The sequence below is a fragment of the Dipodomys spectabilis genome, unplaced genomic scaffold (assembly GCF_019054845.1).
Source record: "Dipodomys spectabilis isolate Male_0828 unplaced genomic scaffold, ASM1905484v1 ptg000104l, whole genome shotgun sequence".
Lineage (NCBI taxonomy): Eukaryota > Metazoa > Chordata > Mammalia > Rodentia > Heteromyidae > Dipodomys > Dipodomys spectabilis.
This window is the reverse complement of record NW_024870781.1, coordinates 1,250,149-1,272,838: the sequence shown is the minus strand read 5'-3', so window position 1 is coordinate 1,272,838 and position 22,690 is coordinate 1,250,149. Positions and strand designations below refer to the sequence as shown.

At 39.6% G+C, this 22,690-nt stretch overlaps 1 protein-coding gene across 1 annotated transcript in view; it reads left to right on the top strand.

The window, feature by feature from the left end:
• Riok1 (RIO kinase 1) overlaps window positions 1–19,828 on the top strand; it is a 33,161-nt gene extending 13,333 nt beyond the window's left edge. Inside the window, exons 6-17 of the mRNA XM_042687157.1 lie at window positions 2,129–2,221; window positions 3,799–3,911; window positions 4,004–4,084; window positions 6,120–6,206; window positions 6,560–6,697; window positions 7,704–7,807; window positions 8,183–8,289; window positions 13,001–13,066; window positions 14,413–14,532; window positions 15,278–15,331; window positions 16,858–17,010; window positions 17,976–19,828. Coding sequence (XP_042543091.1) covers window positions 2,129–2,221; window positions 3,799–3,911; window positions 4,004–4,084; window positions 6,120–6,206; window positions 6,560–6,697; window positions 7,704–7,807; window positions 8,183–8,289; window positions 13,001–13,066; window positions 14,413–14,532; window positions 15,278–15,331; window positions 16,858–17,010; window positions 17,976–18,086 — 1,227 coding nt within the window. The 3' untranslated portion in view covers window positions 18,087–19,828. The remainder of the gene's footprint in view (window positions 1–2,128; window positions 2,222–3,798; window positions 3,912–4,003; window positions 4,085–6,119; window positions 6,207–6,559; window positions 6,698–7,703; window positions 7,808–8,182; window positions 8,290–13,000; window positions 13,067–14,412; window positions 14,533–15,277; window positions 15,332–16,857; window positions 17,011–17,975) is intronic.
• Window positions 19,829–22,690: the final 2,862 nt, after the last annotated feature.

Genomic DNA, 22,690 nt, shown 5'->3' with positions numbered 1-22,690 from the left:
ATCTAGAATTATTTATGCAATTGAAGAATGACATCGTTAGTAAGCAGGAGCAGGGTCCATGTTCTATCATTTATGTTGTCTAATTTGGTTTTTGTGATTGAAAGCAGTATGCTTTGGCTTAGAGAAATGAAGCAACCCTATTTTTCAAGAACTCAAAATAGCTTAGGAAATCTTTTTTTTCTTTTAATGTTGGTGTGTATACTTACAGTATTAGGCTATGTATTTGACTTTTTTTTTTTTTTGAGACAAGGGCTCACTAGGTAGCCCAGGCTAGCTTAGAACTTGTGATCCTCCTGCCTCAGATTCCTAATACTGAGAATGTAGACGTGAACCACTGCACTTAAATTTTTTTGCCATGTTCTTAATCTGTTTGGTGTGTGGCTCCTTCCTCTTTTCCTCTTCTCTAATTCCCAATTTTGCAGATGCATAGTCTCAACGCATAGTCTCAAATGTAGATTTCTACATTTAGCCAGGTTACTTCCCCCTTTACCTAGCTGTAAAGAGAGTGGTGGAAATTAGTGCCTGTTCACTCAGTTCCCTTTCTTCTCTAGCATCTATTTGGTCCTACTGTCTTTTAAGCTTGTTTTTGTTTATATCAACTGTAGGTTTGTGACATGACCTAAGTATATAGTCCCTAAAATATAACTAGGTTTGGTTAATGTATACTTCCAGCTCACATCAGGAACTAGAAGATATACTTGAGCCACAGAGGTACAAATGTCGGGCTGCTTCAGTGTCAGAAGAACAAGAACAGGCTTTAAGTTCCTTGCCCCTTATTAAACGAAAAGCCTGTGTCTTTGAAGGAGACTCACATGATTTACTCATCTAGGATACTGGAGATGATCAGGCTTTCTTTTTTTTGGGGGGGGGAAGGGGGGACCAGTCATGGGGCCTGAACTCTGGGCCTGGGTGCTGTCCCTTAGCTCTTCAGCTCAAGGCTAGTGCTCTACCACTTGAGCCACAGCACTACTTCTGGCTTTTTTTTTTTTTTTTGCTTATGTGGTGCTGAGGAATTGAACCCAGGGCCTCAGGCATGCAAGGCAAGCGCTCTACCACTGAGCCACCTTCCCAGCCTAATCAGGCTTTATTTAAAGAGCTGACTAACAAGTACTCTAGGCATTGTAGGGCAGGATTTGTGATTTCTGTTGAATAATAATTTTTTTTTTGGTAATAGTTATTAAAATGTAGAAGCCATATTTAGCTTATTGGCTATGGCTAGGATTTGTGTAAACATGGCCATTGGGTGCTGACCTATTAAAACTGCCTGTTTATAACAGTAGCATGAGGACTTGCAGTTTGCTTTGCCTGAGTTATGTTATAAAAGTAAAGGCTAGATCTTGTGTAGATGGTGTAAAAAAGGGAATGCTAAGCTGAGTGCCAGTGGCTCACTCCTCTAATCCTAGCTACTGAGGAGGCTGAGGTCTGAGGATCTCTGTTCAAAGCTAGCCCAGGCAGGAAAGTCCATGAGATTCTTATCACCACCACCAGAAAACCAAAGGGGCACTGTGGCTCAAGTGGTAGAGCACTAGCCTTTCGCTGAAGAGCTGAGGGACAATGCCCAGGCTCAGAGTTCAAGCCCCATGACTGATCCCACCCCCCCCCCCAAAAAAGAAATAGAATGCTAAATATCATTAATTTTTCTTTATGGTGGGGGCAGTACTCAGGTTTGAACTCAGGGCCTGAAGTTTGCTAGGCAGTTGCTATATTGCTGAGTCATACCTACAGGTCTCTAATGATTTTTAAATTGAATAGATTTTTGATGCTGACATATTAGCTTAAATGAAGTATTTTAAAACAATATCACCTATTATGTTTTACTTTCTGTAAAATTATTTTATATGGCTTGTTCTATATTTCTTTAACCAGTGTTGGTCTAGAATCCATTTCTACTTTCATCAGACTTGGTAGACTTTGATTTCCTTGGCTGGATGAATGTCGTGATTTGTTGTTTCTGGTTCCTTTGGTCTTCACGTGGGTTTTTCATTTACTAAAATTGAGAATGAAAAAAAAAATGAATAAAACTCAGTAGTAACTCTCATTTAACATACTATAGATTTGTGCTTCTGTTTAGTAATTAGGATGTGTTTTAATGACAAGACTTAGAAACTTATTTTTCATTTCTTTGTAGGTTTTGGACCCCAGAACAAGAATGATTTTATTTAAGATGTTGACCCGAGGAATCATAACAGAAATAAATGGATGTATTAGCACAGGAAAAGAAGTGAGCTTTTCTTTGGATCACTGAATGTTTTCATGTTAGTTTCTTTATTTCAAATACCAAAGGGAACTTAGGCACTTACTAAATAAATTGTGCCTTTAAAAAAGGAAGAAACAGACTGCACTGGATGTGGTGGCATATGCTTACAATCCTAGTTACTTGAGGTCCAGAGGGTCACAGTTTGAGGCCAGCCGAGGCATTTATTCAGAAGATCCCCATCTTAACAGAAAGCTGGGTTTGGTGGCTCAAACCTGTAGGAACTATAACTAGAAGTATATGCTGACTTGAGCAGGGAAGGAGACCCTATTTCGCAATGCCAGAGCATAGCTGGGTGCCTGTGGCTCATGCCTATAAACCTAGCTACTCAGGAGGCTGTGATCTAAGGACCATGCTTTCAAGCCTACCTGCATAGGACCAGAAAACAAAGTGGTGCTGTGGCTCAAAGTGGTAAAGTGTTAGTCTTGAGTGCAAAAACTCAAGAAACTAGCACCCATGACCACCACCAACAACAACAAAAAACATGCTAGAGCAAAAGTGGCTGGGGACATAGCTTAACTGATAGAGTATCTCTCTGGCAGACACTTAATTTAAACCCCCCTACTACCAATTTAAAAAAAAAAAGCTATACATATGTCAGGATAGATCTTGGTTAATAGTTTTTGAGTTAATAGCTAGATGGGAAGTTGTAGAGTGCCATGCCTTTTCACTACAATTACTACATTATATTGAGTGTAACTGGTTGTGCCCAACTGCAAGCTTAGGTGCTTAGATCATTTGGGGCCTAGTTTAAAAAGTACCATTTGGAGCTGGGTGCCAGTGGCTCATGCCTGTAATCCTAGCTACTCAGGAGGCTGAGATCTGAGGATCGCAGTTTGAAGCCAACCCAGGCAGAAAAGTCCCTGTGAGACTCATCTCCAATGAATCATTCAAAAACTGGAAGTGGTACTGTGGCTCAAAGTGGTATAGCACTAACATTAAGCACAAGACTCAGGGACAGTGCCTGGGCCCTGAATTCAAGCCCCATGACTGACAAAAAAGTACTAATTGTTTAGGGACTCCCTTCTAAGTAAGTCTTTCTTATTTGTTTAAATATGTAGATGTAGAAAAAGACAAACAGGATCATTTTTAAATTAACAACTCATTCTGTGGGGATTACTAGATGTTAGACTATCTTTAAATATTTTCCATGTACTAGTTTGAAACCAATCCTTATGTATCTTAAATTGGATTTTGCGCTGTTTGTACTGTCACATTGCTTAACAATAGGATACATTTCAGAGCATTAGATCATTAAACCATTTTGTGTGCAAACAGTAAACCTAGAAAAACTAGTTTGGCTGCGATGCAGCTATAGGACATCTGGGGTATACACGGCCATTATGATTAGAATATCGTGGGGTACAATACTATATGAGAGGCATAGTTACTGTGCCTTTTGATATTCATGCTTAATTCACATCTTCCAAATATGTTGCTTATACATGTTGTTTCATTTCTCTTAAGAGAACTATCTTGATTGGAAAAGTAAAACTGTAGTTATTTAACATAAACTTTGTTTCATTGTTTTTGGCTTAAAATAGGCTAATGTATACCATGCTAGCACAGCAGATGGAGAGAGCAGAGCAATCAAAATTTATAAAACTTCAATTCTGGTGTTTAAAGATCGGGATAAGTACGTTAGTGGGGAATTCAGGTAAGGCCAGATGCCCCTTTCCTATTTAATTCCTATTTAATAAAATGTTAAAATAATAAGTGGTTAAAATACCAATTTTTTTTAAATTCAAGATTTCGTCACGGCTATTGTAAAGGAAATCCTCGAAAAATGGTGAAAACTTGGGCCGAAAAGGAAATGAGGAACTTAATCAGGTGACTATCTGGGATACACGTGTCTGGGCTGTACACCTGCTCCAGCCCTTCCTGCCCACAGGTCCCGCTGTTTCTGCCCAAGTAAATGGGCTCCTTATGCCACTTAGCTCTCTTACCTGCTGAGACAAGCACAGGAAACATTACTAGACATAGTAGCTATCTGTTCTCAGTTATAAGCAGAAAACTTGACTGCAGCTCATATTTACTTAAAACAAATCGTGGAGGAACTGTTTGCAAATACATAGAACATGTACTGGGCAGCTGCGGGTTTTAAACAAGACAGATGACACATTCAAGTGTGAAAGATGTATCACAATTAGTTATTAGAATTTTAGATACTGTGTCAATTTTATTTTCTTAGTCCAGTTTTGAATATATTTATGTATTTCTTCCAAACATACATATTACAGATTTGCACTAACAGAGTTAAAAAAAAACAAAAACTTGCTTATTTAGTTGAGGTCAACTATTTCCTCTTACTGTGTCTTTTTTTTGGTTACATATACATGTTATACATTAGTTTGTTTATGCTTCAGTAAATACTTTTGGTTTTGAAAGTCCTTCTGAAATCTTGTGCCCAATTAGCTATTAGGTATGAGTCCAACTAGTTTTATTTATTTATTTATTTTAATTAATTTTTTTATTGTAAAGATACTATACGGAGGGTTACAGTTACATGAGCAAGGTAATGAGTACACTTCCTATTGAGCATTGTTACCCCCTCCATTGTTTTCCCCCTACCATCCCCTCCCTCCCTCCCTTCCCCGAGGTTGTTCTTTTTTTTTTTTAATTGTGGTTAAGTGATTACATAATTTCCCGAATTTCACAGTATTGTGGAATATTGATGCTCATTTAAAGTCACAAGTTCATTCTAACTTTCCTGGAGCAAATTGTCTATCACAGTCTATAACATACAACAGTGTACACTATACACCATACATGTGATCAACAGCATGGTGATATTTAGTAGTGGTTCGACCAGATGAGTGGGAGTTCTTTGTTTCTTAAGTCCTGTTAATTTTGTCGTATCACCTAACATTTTGGATTTAGCATCCACTTATCAGGGAGACCATGTACCATTTGTCTCTTTGCTCTTGGCTCCATCCATTTCCCTGCAAATGCCATTATTTTGTCATTTGCATAGTACTCCATTGTGTATAGATACCACAATTTTTGGATCCATTCATCTGTGGTGGGGCATCTGGGTTGTTTCCATATCCTAGCTATTGTGAACAGTGCTGCAATAAACATGGAGGTGCACATGTCCTTGTATATTGGTTCCTGTTGTTCAGGCTAGATGCCTAGAAGTGGTATGACTAGGTCGTAAGGGAGGTCAATCTTTAGTTTTCTAAGGACCCTCCAGACTGCTTTCCAAAGTGCCAACCAGTTTTATTAAGCATGCTTCAGGCTAGTGTTCAAGAACATTGTACACTTACCTTCTGTATTCCATCTAAATTGTACCCTTTTTCAATTTACAGTGCTAGAATTGAATTTAGTGTTACAAGTTACAGATTATGGGATCTAATGGTTTAATTGTTAGTGTTTTGTCTTTGTCTTTTTGCCTTTTTTTTTTGGTCGTGGGGCCTAAACTCTGGTCCTGATCACTGTCCCTCAGCTCTTCAGCTCAAGGCTAGCCCCCTACCACTTGAGCAACAGTGCCATTTCCGGCTTTTTTCTGCTTATGTGGTCTGAGGAATGGAACCCAGAGCCTCATTCATTCAAGGCAAGCACTCTACCACTGAGCCAATTTCCTAGTCCTGTCATTTTTGTTTTTGAGACAAGGTCTCACTATTTAGTCCAAACCAGCTTCAAACTCACTATCCTTCTGCTTCAAATGCAAGGATTATAGGCATGTGTCAACATGCTCAGCTGCTTTATTCTTTGTGCTATCACTTAAAATCCTTGGTACCTTAATTTATGAAATAAAATGTAATTGAGAGGACTCAATGTCCTGTTTCCCAGCAGCAGTATCGTACACTGTTGGTATTGTAATTTGTGTATATGCCTTTTTGACTTTCACTTGTCCTTACCACAGGCTGAACACAGCAGAGATACCATGTCCAAAGCCAATAATGCTAAGAAGTCATGTTCTTGTCATGGGGTTCATTGGTAAAGGTGACATGTGAGTACATGGGAAGCCTAAGAATTGTATGCTCAGAACTGTATTTTGTGCTTATCCAATATTATTTGAGTAGTTCTTTTCCTCAGTCTTTCCTACCTTCTATTGCAACTTATTTATAAATTAAGTTACTTTTAAAGTATCAAAATGCCTCAGAATAATTGTTATCCCTGGTGTTTTTTGAGATATTTTATTCAGTGTTTTGTCTAGTTGTCTATTGGCAGCTGCTTGGAGTGTCATATATAGAGTGATTCATATACAATTCACATGAAGAAGAGAATGTAACGGTGTAGTGTATAAAGCAAGAAAACCTGTTCCTGGTCATTTTATCTTTGTTCATTTTGTTTCTCTTCAAGGCCTGCACCACTATTAAAAAACACTCAGTTATCTGAATCCAAGGCCCGAGAGTTATATCTGCAAGTCATTCAGTACATGAGAAAAATGTATCAGGACGCCAGGCTTGTCCACGCAGACCTCAGTGAATTTAACATGCTGTAAGTGTCTGTCTCTTAGACATTAGTCATTTCATGCCTTTTTGAACAATATCCCAGTTCTCAAAGTCATACTATTTTCTGTTGCAAAGGTGTCTTTCTCATTTCTTTAAGTTTAGAAGTGACCATTTTGAAAGGACTGCTTAGTATGCATGAGGCCCCAGGTTCAGTCCCCAGCACTGCAGAAACAAGGAAGAAACCACTTTAATCATTAATAGTTAGTGGGATTTGGAAATGTTCTCAGCTTCTCGTTAGTCACATTGGTCCTTTCTTATTTATCCTTTTATGAATTATTTCCCTTTCTCTTAAGAGTCAGAAAGAACTCACCTCTTGGTAGTTACTTGGGCTTCATTCTTGCTAGGCTGGTACTCTTGCCATTTGAGACTTATTTCTATCCCTTTTTGCACTGGTTAATTTGAAATAAGGTTTTATATTTTTTTCCCAAACTGGCCTAGACCACATTCTTCCTATTCATTTTCTCATGTAGCTGGGATTTTAAGTGTGTGCCACTATGCCTTTTTGTTGAAATGGTGTGGGTGTGTGTGAGAGTCCTCACTAACTTTTTGCCCCAGGCTAGCTTCAAACCATGATCCTCCCATTCTCTACTTCTTGGGATTACAGATTTGAACTACTGTTTGTTCACGCCTATAATCCTAACTACTCAAGCTGAGATCTGAGGATCAAGATTTGAGATCAGCCTGTACAGGAAAGTCCATGAGACTGATCTCCAGTTAACCACCAAAAAGCCAGAGAAGTGGAGCTGTGGGTTGAAGTTGTTAGATGGCTAGCCTTGAGTAAATAAAAGCTCTTGGATAGCATCTAGGCCTTGGGTTGATGACCTAGAGCCAGCCCTCCCCCCCCCCAAAAAAAAAAAAAACACCAAAAACAAAAGCACAAGAACAAAATGCTTTTAGCCAGGTAGAGTTTTGCACTCCTTCAATCTCAGCAATCCTCTTCCCCCTCCCCAAATAGTAGTGCATTACAGCTTTGGTATTTCTGACCCACCAAGGTATCATGGCGGAGATGTGTATATCATTGATGTTTCTCAGTCTGTGGAACATGACCACCCGCATGCCTTAGAGTTTCTAAGAAAAGACTGTGCCAATGTCAACGGTGAGTAGAAAGTGGAATTTTGAATAGCCTGTTGGTGTCCATTAGTTCTATACTTGCTTAAACTGTGGATGTAAAACCTTGCCACTAGGAACTGGAATATAGATTGGGAGAGTGCAAGTATGAGATCTGGATTTGATCTCAATGCAGAAAAACAAAACAAAAATCTCTCACTGCATTGTCCAGTGTGATAACACTCAACTCATTTTCTGGGGCTGGGATATAGGTTGGTGGTAAAGCAGTGGCCTACCATGTATAAGACCCTGGTTCCCTAGCACCAAAAAGAAAAAAAAAAATTGTCTGGAAGTGCTATGTATTTCATTTACTTTGTTCTCTTTTTATCTTACAAAGTATGGTTGATGATTTTCCTTCTGACAGATTTCTTTCTGAAGCACGCTGTGGCTGTCATGACTATGCGGGAGCTCTTTGAGTTTGTAACGGATCCTTCCATTACAGCTGAGAACATAGATGCTTACCTAGCCAAGGTAATGTTGGGGGTAGGGAAGAGGTGAGAGGAGGAAAGCCAGGATTCCTGACCGCAGTCATCTGACAAGATTGTTGAGATTGTTATCCTTCATGAATGTCTTGTAAGAAGCCTGTTGAGGTTTTAGTCATTAATTCCTGTCTGGTGTTTGTGGGGGCCTTCCTAAGTCAGCATTTTTACAGTAGTGGGAAAATACATGTGTGTAAACATTTGCATTAAGTATGTTGATATTACTGTGCAAACATCACTATTTACTATCTTTAGAATTTTCTTAACATCCCAGCAACTCCCCTGCCTTTGGTAACCACTATTCTAGTTTCTGCCTATGAACTGACTCTTGGTACCACTTCTAAATAGTCTTGCATGTTTGCCTTTTTGTGGTGAATGCCATCAAGGTTCATGCATAAGTGCATAGTAACTTGTGACAGGTTTCTCTCCTTTTTTTGTGGGTGGGGGGTCGGTCGTGGGGCTTGAACTCTGGGCCTGGGTGCTGTCCCTCAGCGATTTAGCTGAAGGCTAGCACTCTTATCACTTGAGCATCAGTCCCACTTCCGGCTTTTTTTGCTTATGTGGTGCTGAGGAATCGAACCCAGGGCCCCATGCATGCAAGGCAAACACTCTACCATTGAGCCACGCTCCCAGGCCTGGTTTCTCTCCTTTTTAAGGCTTTGCCTGTCTTTATCTGTCAGTGGAATATAGGTTGCCTCTCCCTTTTGCTTACTGCTAGTAATGCTGCTGTGAACATAAGTGGATAAATACCTCTTCTAGAACCTGCTTTTGATTCTTTTCAATACTTATCCAAAGCTGGTCATGTGGTAATTGTAAGTTTTGGGGGAACCATTACTCTGTTTACAATGACAGTCCTACCTACAATACACAAGTCCTCCAGTTTCTCTATATCCTTCCCAGTGCTTACTTTCGGGCATTTTCACCCTCCAAATGGGTGGGAGATGGTATAATTTTGGTTTTATTTTACATTTCCCTAATGATAATGATGTTGAACATCTTTCCGTACTTTGTTGCCCATATGAACATCTTTGAAGAAATGGCTCTTCAGTCCTTTTGATACCAGAAATACAGCCCTCTGAACTTGATGCCAGTTCCCAAATAATGAGAGCAAGTCTTTGGAGAAACGGAAGTGAAGGGTTATTAATTTTGCTGGGCAAATTGGAGACTGCATGAGTTACTATCCCCTGTGCTACCACCCTCCTCCCAGTGGTTGAAGATGGGTTTTCAAAGAAACCCCACCAGCATACATGGGCTTGCAGATCTGCTGGCCCAGGTGGGGCTTTGGGCTGGGTGGTTGCCATGGGTCTCATTTCTCACTGTGCTGTCTCTGTAGTTGGATCCCAGATAAAACTGTCCTGGGTGTTCTTTCACTCCTGTGAAAGAGGACTGAAATAATGTTTCCTGGAGCTATAAAGACATTCTTGAGTTCCTATTCATGGGGGAATGGAAAGGAAGGAGGGGAAAGAAAAGATGAAGAGGAAACAAGAAAATACGATTTAAAACTTGTATCACTGAAGGCAGGTTGATCACTGAAAGTGAGGTCATCATTGGGCTAAAGTTACTGCAGTTATGAGCATGTTTAGGTTTTTCTCTTATATTTTACCTACCTGAAAACCTCCTTTTTCTTTTTTTTTTGGGGGGGGTGGGGTTCCAGTCGTGGGGCCTGAACTCTGGGCCTGGGCGCTGTCCCTCAGCTCTTCTGCTCAAGGCTAGTGCTCTACCACTTGAGCCACAGCACCACTTCTGGCTTTTTTCTTTTTGCTTATGTGGTGCTGAGGAATCGAACCCAGGGCCTCATGCATGCAAGGCAAGCGCTCTACCACTGAGCCACCTTCCCAGCCCCTCCTTTTTCTTTTCTTTCTTTTTTTTTTTTTGGCAGTACTACTAGAGTTTGAATTGTGTTGACTAGACAGATGCTCTACTACTTGATCCATGCCTCCAGCCCTTTTTGCATTAATTTTCAGGTAGTGTCTTATGTTTTTGCCCAGGCCTGCCTCTGACAGCTCTTTCTACCTATGCCTTCTAAATAGCTGGGGTTATAGGCCTGCCCTGCTGCATCCTGGCTCCTTTGTTCACTTGTTTTGTTGAGTTGTAGTATTGGTAATATATTCTGTACATTAACTTTTTATAAAATACGTGATGTCCAGGTATTTTCTCCCATTCTATAGGTTGCCTTTCACTCTCTTGTTTGGACCTTAGTGCCCAGTTTTTAGATGGGGTTGGGAGGACCTTCCATCTTAGGGCTTGAACTCGACCTAGGCACTGGCCCTGAACTTTTGTTATCAAGACTATTTATTCTGCCAACTGAGCCACAGTTCCACTTCCAGCCTTTGGGGGTTAATTGGAGATGAGAGTGTCACAGACCTTCTTGCCTGGGCTGGCTTCAAACTACAGTCCTCAGATTTCAGCCTTCTGAGTAGCTAGGATTATAAATGCTAGCACCCAGTTCAGAAGTTTTTAATTTTTATATAGTCCAGTTATCTGTTCTTCCTTTTCTTCTAGTCACAGGATTGTGAAGTTACTACACGTATGTCCCTACACAGGTTTTCAAGTGTGGTCCTACTTCCTCATCACCCCTTTCCTTGTGTTCTCCTTTTTCTCATCTTGCTTTGCCTTATCAGCACTTTGTTTTGTTTTGTTTTCTTATTTTTATTTTTTGACAGTACCAGAGTTTGAATTCAGGCTTTCCCACCTGCTCGGCAGATGCTTTACTTGAGTTATATCACAGACTCTTCTTGATCTAATTTTTTTTGCAATGGAGTTTTGTGTTTTACCCATGCTCCCCTGGATAGCTGTGTGCTACCAAACACAGTTATTGATTGAGATAGAGTCTTACCAACTTTCTTGCCAGGGCTAGCCTACAACTGCAATTCATCTTGATCTTAGCCTTACCCGTAGCAAGGATGATAGGTATGTCCTACTATGCCCAGGTGGTATTGGCTGAGGTGGGATATCAATCAGTGAGGCCTGTGATGGCCTCATATCACAGTCCTTCCAATTAATCTCAAGCCTCCCAAGTAGCTAGTATTACAGGTGTAAGCTACTAGCACCCAGCCTGGTGGTCTTAGTTGAGAAATCTTTCTTAGGGGACAAATTCAGCAGAAATGGTTTTCCTACTTTTCAATATTGTATAGCTATAAGAATTTTGTTTTGCCGGGCGCCAGTGGCTCACGCCTGTAATCCTAGCTACTCAGGAGGCTGAGATCTGAGGATTGCTGTTCAAAGCCAGCCCGAGCAGGAGAGATCGTGAGACTCCTATTTCCAATAAACCACTAGAAAACAGGAAGTGGCGCTGTAGCTCAAGTGGTAGAGTGCTCGCCTTGAGCTGAAGAGCTGAGGGACAGCACCCAGGCCCAGAGTTCAAGCCCCACAGCTGACAAAAAAAAAAAGAATTTTGTTTTGTTTTGAGATAGGGTGAGACCTGTGTAAGCTGGCCTCGAACTTGTGATCTTCCTTTATTAGCCTCCAAATGCTGGGATCACACACTTTGTTAGATTATGATCTCTTAAGGGGATAGGACTTGTGTTTGTGTATTGCTAGCACTTGACATGTAGTAGAGAACCATGTATGTTATTTGACTTAGAATCACATCATTCTTAGTCTAGAGCTGTAAGAACAGATTTTTGTGTCTGTACTTAAAATAGAACACTGTTGCCACTGTTTTTCTGTCTATGTCTTTTTAACTAGAGAGTAGACTTTGAGTTGTTTAAGCCTAAAGTATCTAAAATCTTTGTCGTCTTAGTTTCAGTCATTGTTAAAGAATTCTGATGATTTATACTAACCAGTATTAGATCATATCTCAACCTCATAGTGCTCTTCATTGATTTTTTTTTGAGGGGGGGGAAGGGTCCAGTTGTGGGGCCTGAACTCTGGGCCTGGGCGCTGTCCCTCAGCTCTTCAGCTCAAGGCTAGCGTTCTACCACTTGAGCCTCAGTGCCACTTCCGGCTTTTTTTTTTCTTTTTGCTTACGTGGTGCTTAGGAATCGAACCCAGGGCTTCATGCGTGCATGAAGCCCTACCACTGAGCCACCTTCCCAGCCCTTCATTGATTTTTCTTTGTTTGTTTGTTTTGGTCAGTCATGGGGTATGAACTCTGTGCCTAGGCACTGTCCTTCAGCTCTTAAGCTCAGTGCTAGCTCCCTACCACTTGAGCCACAGCACCACTTCCGGCTGTTTCTGCTTATGTGGTTCTGAGGAATCAAACCCAGGGCCTTATGCATGTGAGCCACTTTCCCAGCCCCCTTCATTGATTATTATTATTATTTTTTTTTAAGAATTAAGAAATAGCCTCATTCTTTGGGTCTCAGTTCTTTCATTTTGATCATCATTTGAAATTTTGTAAAGATGTTGTATTACTTCTTTCTTTTTCTTTTTTTTTTTTTTGTTGGTGCTAGGTTGGTTTGTGGGCTGGAAACCAGGATTATGTACATATTAAGCACTTGTCCACTGAGCTATGCCCTCAATATTGCTTTTGAAGAAGGAGGCTCACAATTCCCGAGGCTTGGAAAGTCTATTCTGTTTCTTTGGGCTGGTGTCAGCCTTCTTAGTAAGGTCTGTAGTGGAGAATAAACCATTAAAGCTCAAGTAAATACTCCAGAAGTGTGAAGAACTGATACCTGTGCAGATTAGAGTAAGCTGATTTTAACATTGGAAAGTTGATGTGTCTCTTCTAGGTTAAATGTAATTTTTGCTTTCATTTAAAGGCCATGGAAATAGCGTCTCAAAGGACCAAAGAAGAAAGGTCTAACCAGGATCATGTGGATGAAGAGGTAGGATTTATTACCAATTTAGTCTTTGGAAACACTTGGATTTTATTGTGGTGGTAGTGATTGTTTCACTTTATCTTTGCAAATGGTCTTTCTTTGTCACCCAGGCGGGCCTCCTGCCTTAGTTTCCTGAATGCATAGATTATAGGCATGTAACACCATGCCCTGTTACAGTCTTTTTGTGGTTAATTAGTGGAGTATAAGCTTGATTTTAAATAGAAACAAAGAATATAATTTAACTGAGCTAAGTTGCATAATTTAGCTGACCAACTTACTAGATAGAAAAATTTTAAACAACCTGTAGTGTATTTGAGTTAAGAAAGAAAAGCTGCCAAGTGTGGTGGTGCATACCTGTAATACTAATAGTTGAGATGCTAGGCAGTTGGATCAAAAGTTCAAGGTCAGGGTGGGGATGTGGTTCATGTGGTAGAGTGCTTACCCAGCAATTGCATAGAGGCCCTGAGTTCAAACACAGTGTTACCCTTTCCCCCCCCAAAAAGAAAAGCTTGTTACTATTTGCAAGTAGGAATTTTTAAATGACTAAAATGTTGATTTCATAATACTGCAGACTTTAAATACTGATATTTTAATTAAAAGGTGAAATGATTTTAGTCTCAGAAATCAGGACATTTTCCCCCCCAAAGGCTCCATAGTAGCTCTTTTGTTTTTTTTAAATTCTCACAATACTCATCATGATGGATGAATATGAGGTCCCCTCTGGAAGTTCTGGACTTTCCTTGTGACACTTGGATAAGTTATGTTGCTGTGTAAAAATGTGTTCCTGGCTGAGCGCTGGTGACTACTCAGGAGGCTGAGATCTGAGGATTGCGGTTCAAGCCATCCTGGGCAGGAAAGTCTGTGAGACTCTCCAATAAACTACTCGGAAAAAGCTGGAAGTGGAGCCGTGGCTCAAGTGGTAGAACGCCAGTTAGCCTAAAGCACAAAGAGGCTCAGGGATAGCAACCCAGGCCCTGAGTTTAAGCCCTAAGACTGGCAAAAAAAAAAAGTGTGTTCCTTTGTAAGGACAGCAATATAATTCCATCCCCTTCCCTTCTGTGAGGTAGAGCTTATTGGAACGCAAATGAATAGGAAGAATGTTTTTTTCTAAGGGAAACCTTGAGTCTCCTCTAATGTATTTTTTTTTCCTCCCTTTAAAATAAAGAATGCAAAATGCAGTGTTTGTTTTGTCTTAATCATTTGCTTTAACACCCCACCCAGATGTTGCAGCCTGGTAGTGTGTGTAGCTGGGCTGAGATCCAGGGCTAGAGGTGATGGTGCACATCCATTCTTCCATGGCTGTGAAAGGCATGAGGATAATAGTTGGGTTTTACTTTTCCCCTCTCTGTTAGGTATTCAAGCGAGCTTATATTCCTAGAACCTTGAATGAAGTAAAAAATTATGAGAGGGACATGGACATAATGATGAAACTGAAAGAAGAGGACATGGCCATGAATGCTCAACAAGACAATGTGAGTAGCTTGGTTTGTGTATAATAAGCAGGTTTATAGGAGGAGGGGATTGTCGCAAGCCTGTTTATGGCTTTTGAATTCCTCTGATCTTGAATGCTGGCTTTGAGCTAGCAAGGTGGCTCTCTTTATATGAATATGCCTCTCTACACACTGGATGTAAAGGGAAGTTATAGGATTTATGAACGAATGACACATTTGAATGAGTATAGCAGACTATAGTGAGATAAGAGGAGAGATATATCTAGAAGTCTAATCTATCAATGTTTATAGTAGAATCCATTAACAGTAAGTAGATCCTTAATGTACATACTTAAGGAAAATTGTTTTGCTGTTGAAGGACTTACTTAGTAAATTTTTTAGTCTTTGCCAGCTAAGAAGCAAACTTTAGGCATCTATGTAAGTCTTCATATAACAAGAAACAAACAAAAATTTCCTTAAATGAAAAAAACTTTAATGGAAATTGAACACAACTTTTTGTAATAAGAGTGACCAATGAGAAAGTGGGAGAAATGGATGATACTTCACCTAGTGGGGTTCTGAGTCAGTTGTTCATGCAGAAACCTGCCAGGTGTCTGGATGGATTTGGCCAGGAGAGAATAACACCATATACTTTCTGTTACTATGAGAAATATTTCAAGTATATTTTACAATCACAGAAAATACCATTTAGCCTACAGTGTTTAGTGTACATATCATTGTCTGCTTTTATATTGATTGTGGTTTTTTCCCCCCTTTTGGTTATAAGATTTTATACCAGACTGTCACCGGATTAAAGAAAGATTTGTCAGGAGTTCAGAAGGTATGAATTTATGTGTTGCTATTTGTTTATGTGAAAATTCTTCTAAAGTTTAAATATTAGAATTAAATTTGGAGACATTTTTTATTCTGTCCCTGAATTCTTCTGTTCAAATAAGGAAGACATTTTTTTAAATGTTTTTTATTGTAAAAATGTGTTCAGAGGGGTTATAGTTACGAGTAAGGTAATGAGTGCATTTCCTATTGAACATTGTTATCTCCTCCTCTGTTTTTCCTCTACTATCCCTTAGGAAGTCATTTTTTTTTAATACTCTGGTCTTCAACTTGAAGTTATTAACAGTGAACATGTGATTCTTAATAGTTTTTGCAGCCAGTTTAAAATGGAGCCAGGTGTTGGTTGCCCATGCCTATAACATACTAGCTATTCATGAGACTGAGATCTGAGGATCACAGATCAAAGCCAGCCTGGGCTGAAAAGTTCACATGAGACACTTATCTCCAGTTAACCACCAGAAAACTGAAAGTGGCGCTGTGGTAGAGTAGTAGATTGTTAGCCTTGAGCAAAAGAGCTTGGGAACTGCACCCATGCCCCGAGTTCAAGCCCCACTACTGACAAAAAAAAGTAATGTGGGGCCACGCATGATGGCGCATACCTGTAATTCTAGTAGGTACTTGGGAGGTTGAGATTCAAGGCCACCCTGATTAAAAGTTCAGGAGATACTTTCTCTACTAATAGAGGGGTGTGGTGGTGCCCATCTGTCATCCCAGCTATGACAGGAGCAAAAAATAGGAGGATTGTGGTCCAGGCGTGGGCTTATGCAAAAAGTGACATCTTATCCCAAAATAAGCCAGTGCAGAAACAGGTCAGAGGCAAGCTTATCAGTAGGGTTCCTGCTACTAGTTAATCTAGCTACTAGGAATCCTAGCTACTCAGGAGGTTGAGATCTGAGGACAGAGGTTTGAAGCTTGCCCCTCCCTCCCCCCCAAAAAAATACAAGATAATCAAGATACTCTTAGCTCTAATTAACTAACAAAAAGCCAAAAGTGGAAATTTGGCTCAAGTAGTAGAGTGTTGGCCATAAGTTCAATGCCTGGAGTTCAAGTCCCAGTAGCAGCAGAAAAACAAAGTAAAGTAAAATAAAAAGTAGCTATGCTACTTTTCAAGAGAAATAAAAATTACTCTCAGTTGAATATTGCCATTCTTCTGATTGGATTAGTTTATTGTTTTGTGGTTCAGAGGAAAACAGCTGTGAAATTATCTAACTACATCCTTATTTTCAGCCTCCATGTATACTTTATATACTTCCAAATCTCACCACAACCTTCTGACTTGTGGATTGAGGCCAGTTGTGTTGTTGATCTGGGTCATCCATGAAGCCCTAGGTTCTTTGACTTGGCTGTGCTCTTGAGCCCTAGTAGAATTGCTTCTTTCTCTCGCATGTTCATTTGGGCAGTTTTGATGTTTCAGTACAGAATATTATTTTTGTACACATTTGGTTTTAACATGTTAGTAACAATAAACAGATTGCTGATTTGCTTCAAATAATATGGATATGTAATGATTTCAAGGTCCCTGCACTCCTAGAAAGCCAAGTTGAGGAAAAGACTCATTCTGATTCAGAAGATGCTGGAGACTCTGAGTGCTCTGACACAGACTCTGAAGAGCAGGGGGACCATACTCACTGTAGAAAACATACCACTGACCCTGACATTGATAAAAAGGTTGGCCAAGAACTTACATTGTCTTCTTCAGTATGGTAGTAGCTGTTCTTGATTCTTTGCTCAAGGGTTCTCAAGAGATGATGTTAGCTGAAACATTATTGATTGGATTTTTAATTAGAATTTTCAATAAGCTGAGCTTTGCTTTAGGAGGTAATAATAGAAACTAAGTTGTTATTAGGAATTCCTCAGGCATTATGTAATGAGAGGACACTATACTCTGTCTCGTAGAATAAAACATTATTTTTCTTTCCAACTTTTATTTCTGTCAAAATATGAAATGTGTTAACATCCACAGGACATTTTTGTTAGGCTGTCAACAAATTCCTATTATGAAAGCTTAAGAAGCTAGGATACAGCTAGAGCACTTGTCTAGCATGTGTGAAGTCCTAGGTTCTATCCCCAGTACCACAAAAGAAAGCGGGGGTGGGGGGGCAAATGTGGGCTTGAATCTGGGCATTGATGGTTTATGCCTGTAATACAAGCAATTTGGGAGGATCACTATTTGAAGCCAGGCTAGACAAAAAGTTCTTTAGATACCTTATCAATTGATGGCTGGGCACAATGGTGTGTCTCTCATCTTAGTATAATATGTATACCCAGGCCCAAGATACATACCTAGGCAGAAAGTGAGACCCTGTTTCAAAAAACAACCAGGGCACAAGCAGGTTGGAGGCCTTGAGTTCAAAGTTCAGTACTGAACTTTGGGCATGGCTAGAGAATGCTTAGCATATGTGGTACCTTGGTTTCAATCCCTAGCTTTGCAAAAAAGAAAAAGACAGTAAATCCAAAGACTAAATTTCACTACCTACTATAAGTGGCTTGTTGTATTGATTTTTGATTGCTGTGCTAATTATTATGCATACAAATTATTTTATGTAATAATTATGTGATAGTAGAAATACTCTTAATGAAATACATGGAGATTTGTTTGATTTTTTTTTTTTTTTTTTTTTTTTTTTTTACAGGAAAGAAAAAAAATGGTCAAGGAAGCCCAGAGAGAGAAAAGAAAAAACAAGATTCCTAAACATGTGAAAAAAAGAAAAGAAAAGGCATCCAAAACAAAAAAAGGCAAATAGAATGAGGGCTCCAATCTGTTCGATCCTCTACCAGCTACCTTTCCTACCTGAGCTTGGAGCTGCATGAAGCTGGAAGGTAGCATCTTCACTTTAACAAATTTTTGTCATGAACCATCTATGGAGATTGATTCAGATGTCCAGCTCTAATAGTCACTGGAGTGGTGATGACAGAAGATTTATTTATGGTATTAATGAAGAACTTTTTACATTTTAACTTTTATATTTTTCTCCTGCAAATACATTTTTAGACTCATGTAAATATTTAAATGTGATGGACATCTGTAACTTTTATGTAAATGTAAAGACAATTTGGACAAACGTGGAGAATTCACTTTGCTTTCTTTGTACATGCCAGAGTCACTTCTGACATACAAATCACTGGGTATAATAAGTTATCTCAGCTCTGTTTTTGCACATCTGTGGTCATTTGTCACCATTAGCATTCTTGGAACTGTGGCTTCTCAGTTCACCTCTCACAGTTAATTATTTGTCATGTTCATCCATTACTCAGATATTTGAGTATATTAAATGCTGGAGATATATCAGTGAACAAAATAGACAAAAATTGCTCTATTTTAATAGTTCACTTTTTAATAGGAAGATAAACAATTTTTATCAGGAGGCAATAAATTCTATGGAAGGAAAGTAACACTGAGAAGGGAGAATGCCCAGGGAAGTAGGAGTTTGCAGTGTAAAGTAGATTTCTTAGAAAGGCCATACTGAGAGATGATATTTAAACACATAAAGAAACCGAGTCATGATAGGCTTCATGGCACATGCCTGTAATCCCACACTCAGGAGACAGAGGCAGGAGGGTTGTGAGTTCCAAACCAAGTCTAGTCTTGACTACATAAGCCAGCCTGCACTACATAGTGAAACCCTGTCTCAAAAAACAAGCCAATAAAAAGCTGAGTTATGTGCATGTCAAGAAGGAAGAACATTTCAGGCTCAGTGAACAGTCATGGAAAAGCCCTGAGGCAGAATTACTCTAGAAATGGCGCTAAAGCATTAGAATCAAGCAATGAAATCGGCTATTGTAAGGCTGTTGGAGAGTTGTGAGCAAAGGAATGATGGGACCTGACTTTTGTCTTGAAAGGATCCCTATAGCCTCTGGAGGATTGACCAGAGTCTGGGCGAATTGAATTGTGCATGCTTGGCATAACCCAAGTGAGAGATGCTGATGGCTTGCCCGAGGATGGTAGCGGAGGAAGTGGAGAGAAGAGGCTGGGCATGCTAAGGCATCTGACTTTTCTATCATTTTGTAGGTTTGTTCTCTCATCTCCAAATAACATACATGTTTGTGAAGGTTTTCTATGTGAATTTTGGGTAATTTCTTTGAAGTACAGAATCACAGCTATTTCCTATGAAACCTGTCCTCATTCTGCCTTCTGTAAAGCACTTTTGGGCAACAGAGCTGTAATTACTCAGCTTGGTGCTTCATCACTTGAGTTGGTCTGTGAGGAGATAGTACGGCAGCTTTTTGCCTGGTCAAATGTGAGTCCTTGCTGTTTTTCCGATAGCAAATTTGCTTTGCTTTATCTGCATTTTATTCAAGATGGACTTAAGCTATTGAAACACTCTATATTGTGACACTAAGAGTACTTTGAGAAGATTCCACTCTCCTCCCCTTTCATGAATGCACTGTAATTCTGTAGTAGGAGCTCATTTCTTGGCTACCTGTGCTATGGTTGGTATCTCATTAACCAGATTCAAGAGGTGAAGAGACAAAAGATTCTTCCAGAGGCTGATAAAAATTTATTAAGGAATAAAGGGGTGGACTCATTCAAAGTATACTGCCTATCTATAGAATTATGCACTCTTGTACTATTAGTGTATACTAATAAATTTAAGGGCACATCAGATGTCTAATTGTAAATGTTTGGGTTTAAGTTCATTAGATACACACATACATACACATTAGCAGTATTGGGTTGTGAGTCTCTTGCTAGGCAGCCATGCCTCTATTTCCTTTTCATTATTAAATGTTTAACCAGAGCCCATCTGGTTGTGTATGCCTATAATCCCAGCACTCTGGAGACTGAAGCAGGAGGATTCTGAATACTAAGCAGCCTGGGCAACTTTATGAGGTCCAGGCCAGTGTAGACCTCAGACTAAGATTGTCACAGAAACAAAGCAATAAAACAAAAGACTTGGCAAGTTTTTTAGAGTTTAAATTCACTGCACTCTAGAACATCTTGAGCATAAAAGGTTACTGGGGTTTATTGGTGATGGAAGAATTACAAGGTTTAGCAGCATGGGCAGGTTCTTTGATATAGAGCTTCCTGAGATTTTTTTTTAGTCCACTTACTTAGAATAGATACGTTTTAACCACTGGAATCATCAGCCATCTCCCTCAATCCTACAGTAGAATTGGCTCAGGTTATCACACTCCCTGCATCTTTTTTTTTTTTTTTTTTTTTTTTTATTTAATTCTTTTTTTTTTTTTTTTTATTGTAAAGCTACTATACAGAGGGTTACAGTTACATGAGTGAGGTTATGAGTACACTTCCTCTTGAACATTGTTACCCCCTCCATTGTTTTCCCCCTACCATCCCCTCCCTCCCTCCCTTCCCCGAGGTTCTTTTTTTTTTTTTTTTGATTGTGATTAAATGATTACATAATTTCAAAGTCACAAGTTCATTCTAACTTCCCTGGAGCAAATTGTCTACCACAGTCTGTAATATATAACAGTGTTCACATGTTATATACCATATTTGTGATCAGCAGCATGAGGATATTTAGTAGAGGTTCAACCAGATGAGCGGGAGTTCTTTGTTTCTTAAGTCCTGTTAGTTTTGTCGTATCACCTAACCTTTTGGATTTAGCATCCACTTATGAGGGAGACCATGTACCGTTTGTCTCTTCGTTCTTGGCTTACCTCGCTCAACATGATTCCTTCTAGCTCCATCCATTTCCCTGCAAATGCCATTATTTTGTCATTTCTAATGGCTGCATAATATTCCATTGTGTATAGATACCACAATTTTTGGATCCATTCATCTGTGGTGGGGCACCTAGGTTGTTTCCATATCCTAGCTATTGCGAACAGTGCTGCAATAAACATGGAGGTGCACGTGTCCTTGTATATTGGTTCCTGTTGTTCAGGGTAGATGCCTAGAAGTGGTATGACTGGGTCGTAAGGGAGGTCAATCTTTAGCTTTCTAAGGACCCTCCAGACTGCTTTCCAAAGTGGTTGTATAAGTGTACATTCCCACCAGCAGTGTAATAGGGTTCCTCTTTCTCCACATCCCCTCCAGCATTTGTCGTTGGCTGATTTGTGGATGTGGGAACATTCTGACTGGGGTAAGGTGGTATCTCAGGGTTGTCTTTATTTGCATTTCCTTCACCACCAGGGATGATGAACATTTCCTCATGTGTTTCTTTGCCATTTTTATTTCTTCATTTGAGAAGTCCCTCTTTAGTTCCCTTGCCCATTTAGTAATTGGTTTGTTAGGTTTGGGAGGGATTAGTTTCTTGAGTTCCTTGTATATACAGGATGTTAACCCCTTGTCTGATATATTGCTGGTAAATATTTTTTCCCAATTAGTTGGTTGTCTTTCTAGCTTAGTTGCGATAGATTTAGCTGTGCAGAAGCTTTTTATTTTAAGGTAGTCCCATTTGTCGAGTCTCTCTCCAACTTGTTGTGACCCTGGGACTCTGTTCAGGAAGTTCCTTCCTGTGCCTATTAGTTCAAGTGTCTCTCCTACTCTGTCCTGCAGTAGTTTCAGAGATTCAGGTTTAATGTTAAGGTCTTTAATCCATTTTGAGTTGATGTTGGTGCATGGTGATAGGCTGGGGTCCACTTTTAGTTTTCTGCATGTGGCTGCCCAGTTTTCCCAGCACCAGCGGTTGAAGAGGCTGTGTTTCTTCCATTGTATGTCTTTGGCTCCTTTGTCGAATATCAGCTGGCTGTAGGCCTGTGGATTTATATCTGGATCTTCTATTCTGTTCCATTGGTCTTCGGGTCTGTTTTTGTGCCAGTACCATGCTGTCTTTGTGATTATAGCTCTGTAGTAGAGTTTGAAGTTCGGCATGGATAGCCCTCCCATATTGTCTTTATCCCCTAGAATTGTTTTGGCTATTCTAGGTCTTTTGTTGTTCCATATAAATTTTTGGACTGTTTTCTGTATTTCAGTGATGTACGTCATTGGGATTTTAATAGGAATTGCATTGAATTTGTATATTAGTTTTGGAAGTATCACCATCTTTACTATATTAAGTCGGCCTATCCAGGAGCATGGGAGGTCTTTCCATTTCCTAGTGTCTTCTGCAATTTCTTTCTTTAACTTTTTATAGTTCTCATTAAATAGTTCTTTTACATCTTTGGTTAGGTTAATTCCTAAATATTTTATTTTTTGGGAGGTTATTGTGAATGGGGTTGCTCCCTTTATTTCCCTCTCTTCCTGTGCGTTATCAGTGTATAGGAAGGCAACTGATTTTTGTGGGTTTATTTTGTATCCTGCTATTTTGCCGAAGTGACTTATGATTTCTAAAAGTTTGGGGATGGAGTTTTTGGGATCGTGGAGGTATAGTAGCATGTCGTCTGCAAAAAGGGATAGTTTCACTTCTTCTTTCCCTATGCGGATCCCTTTAATGTCTTTTTC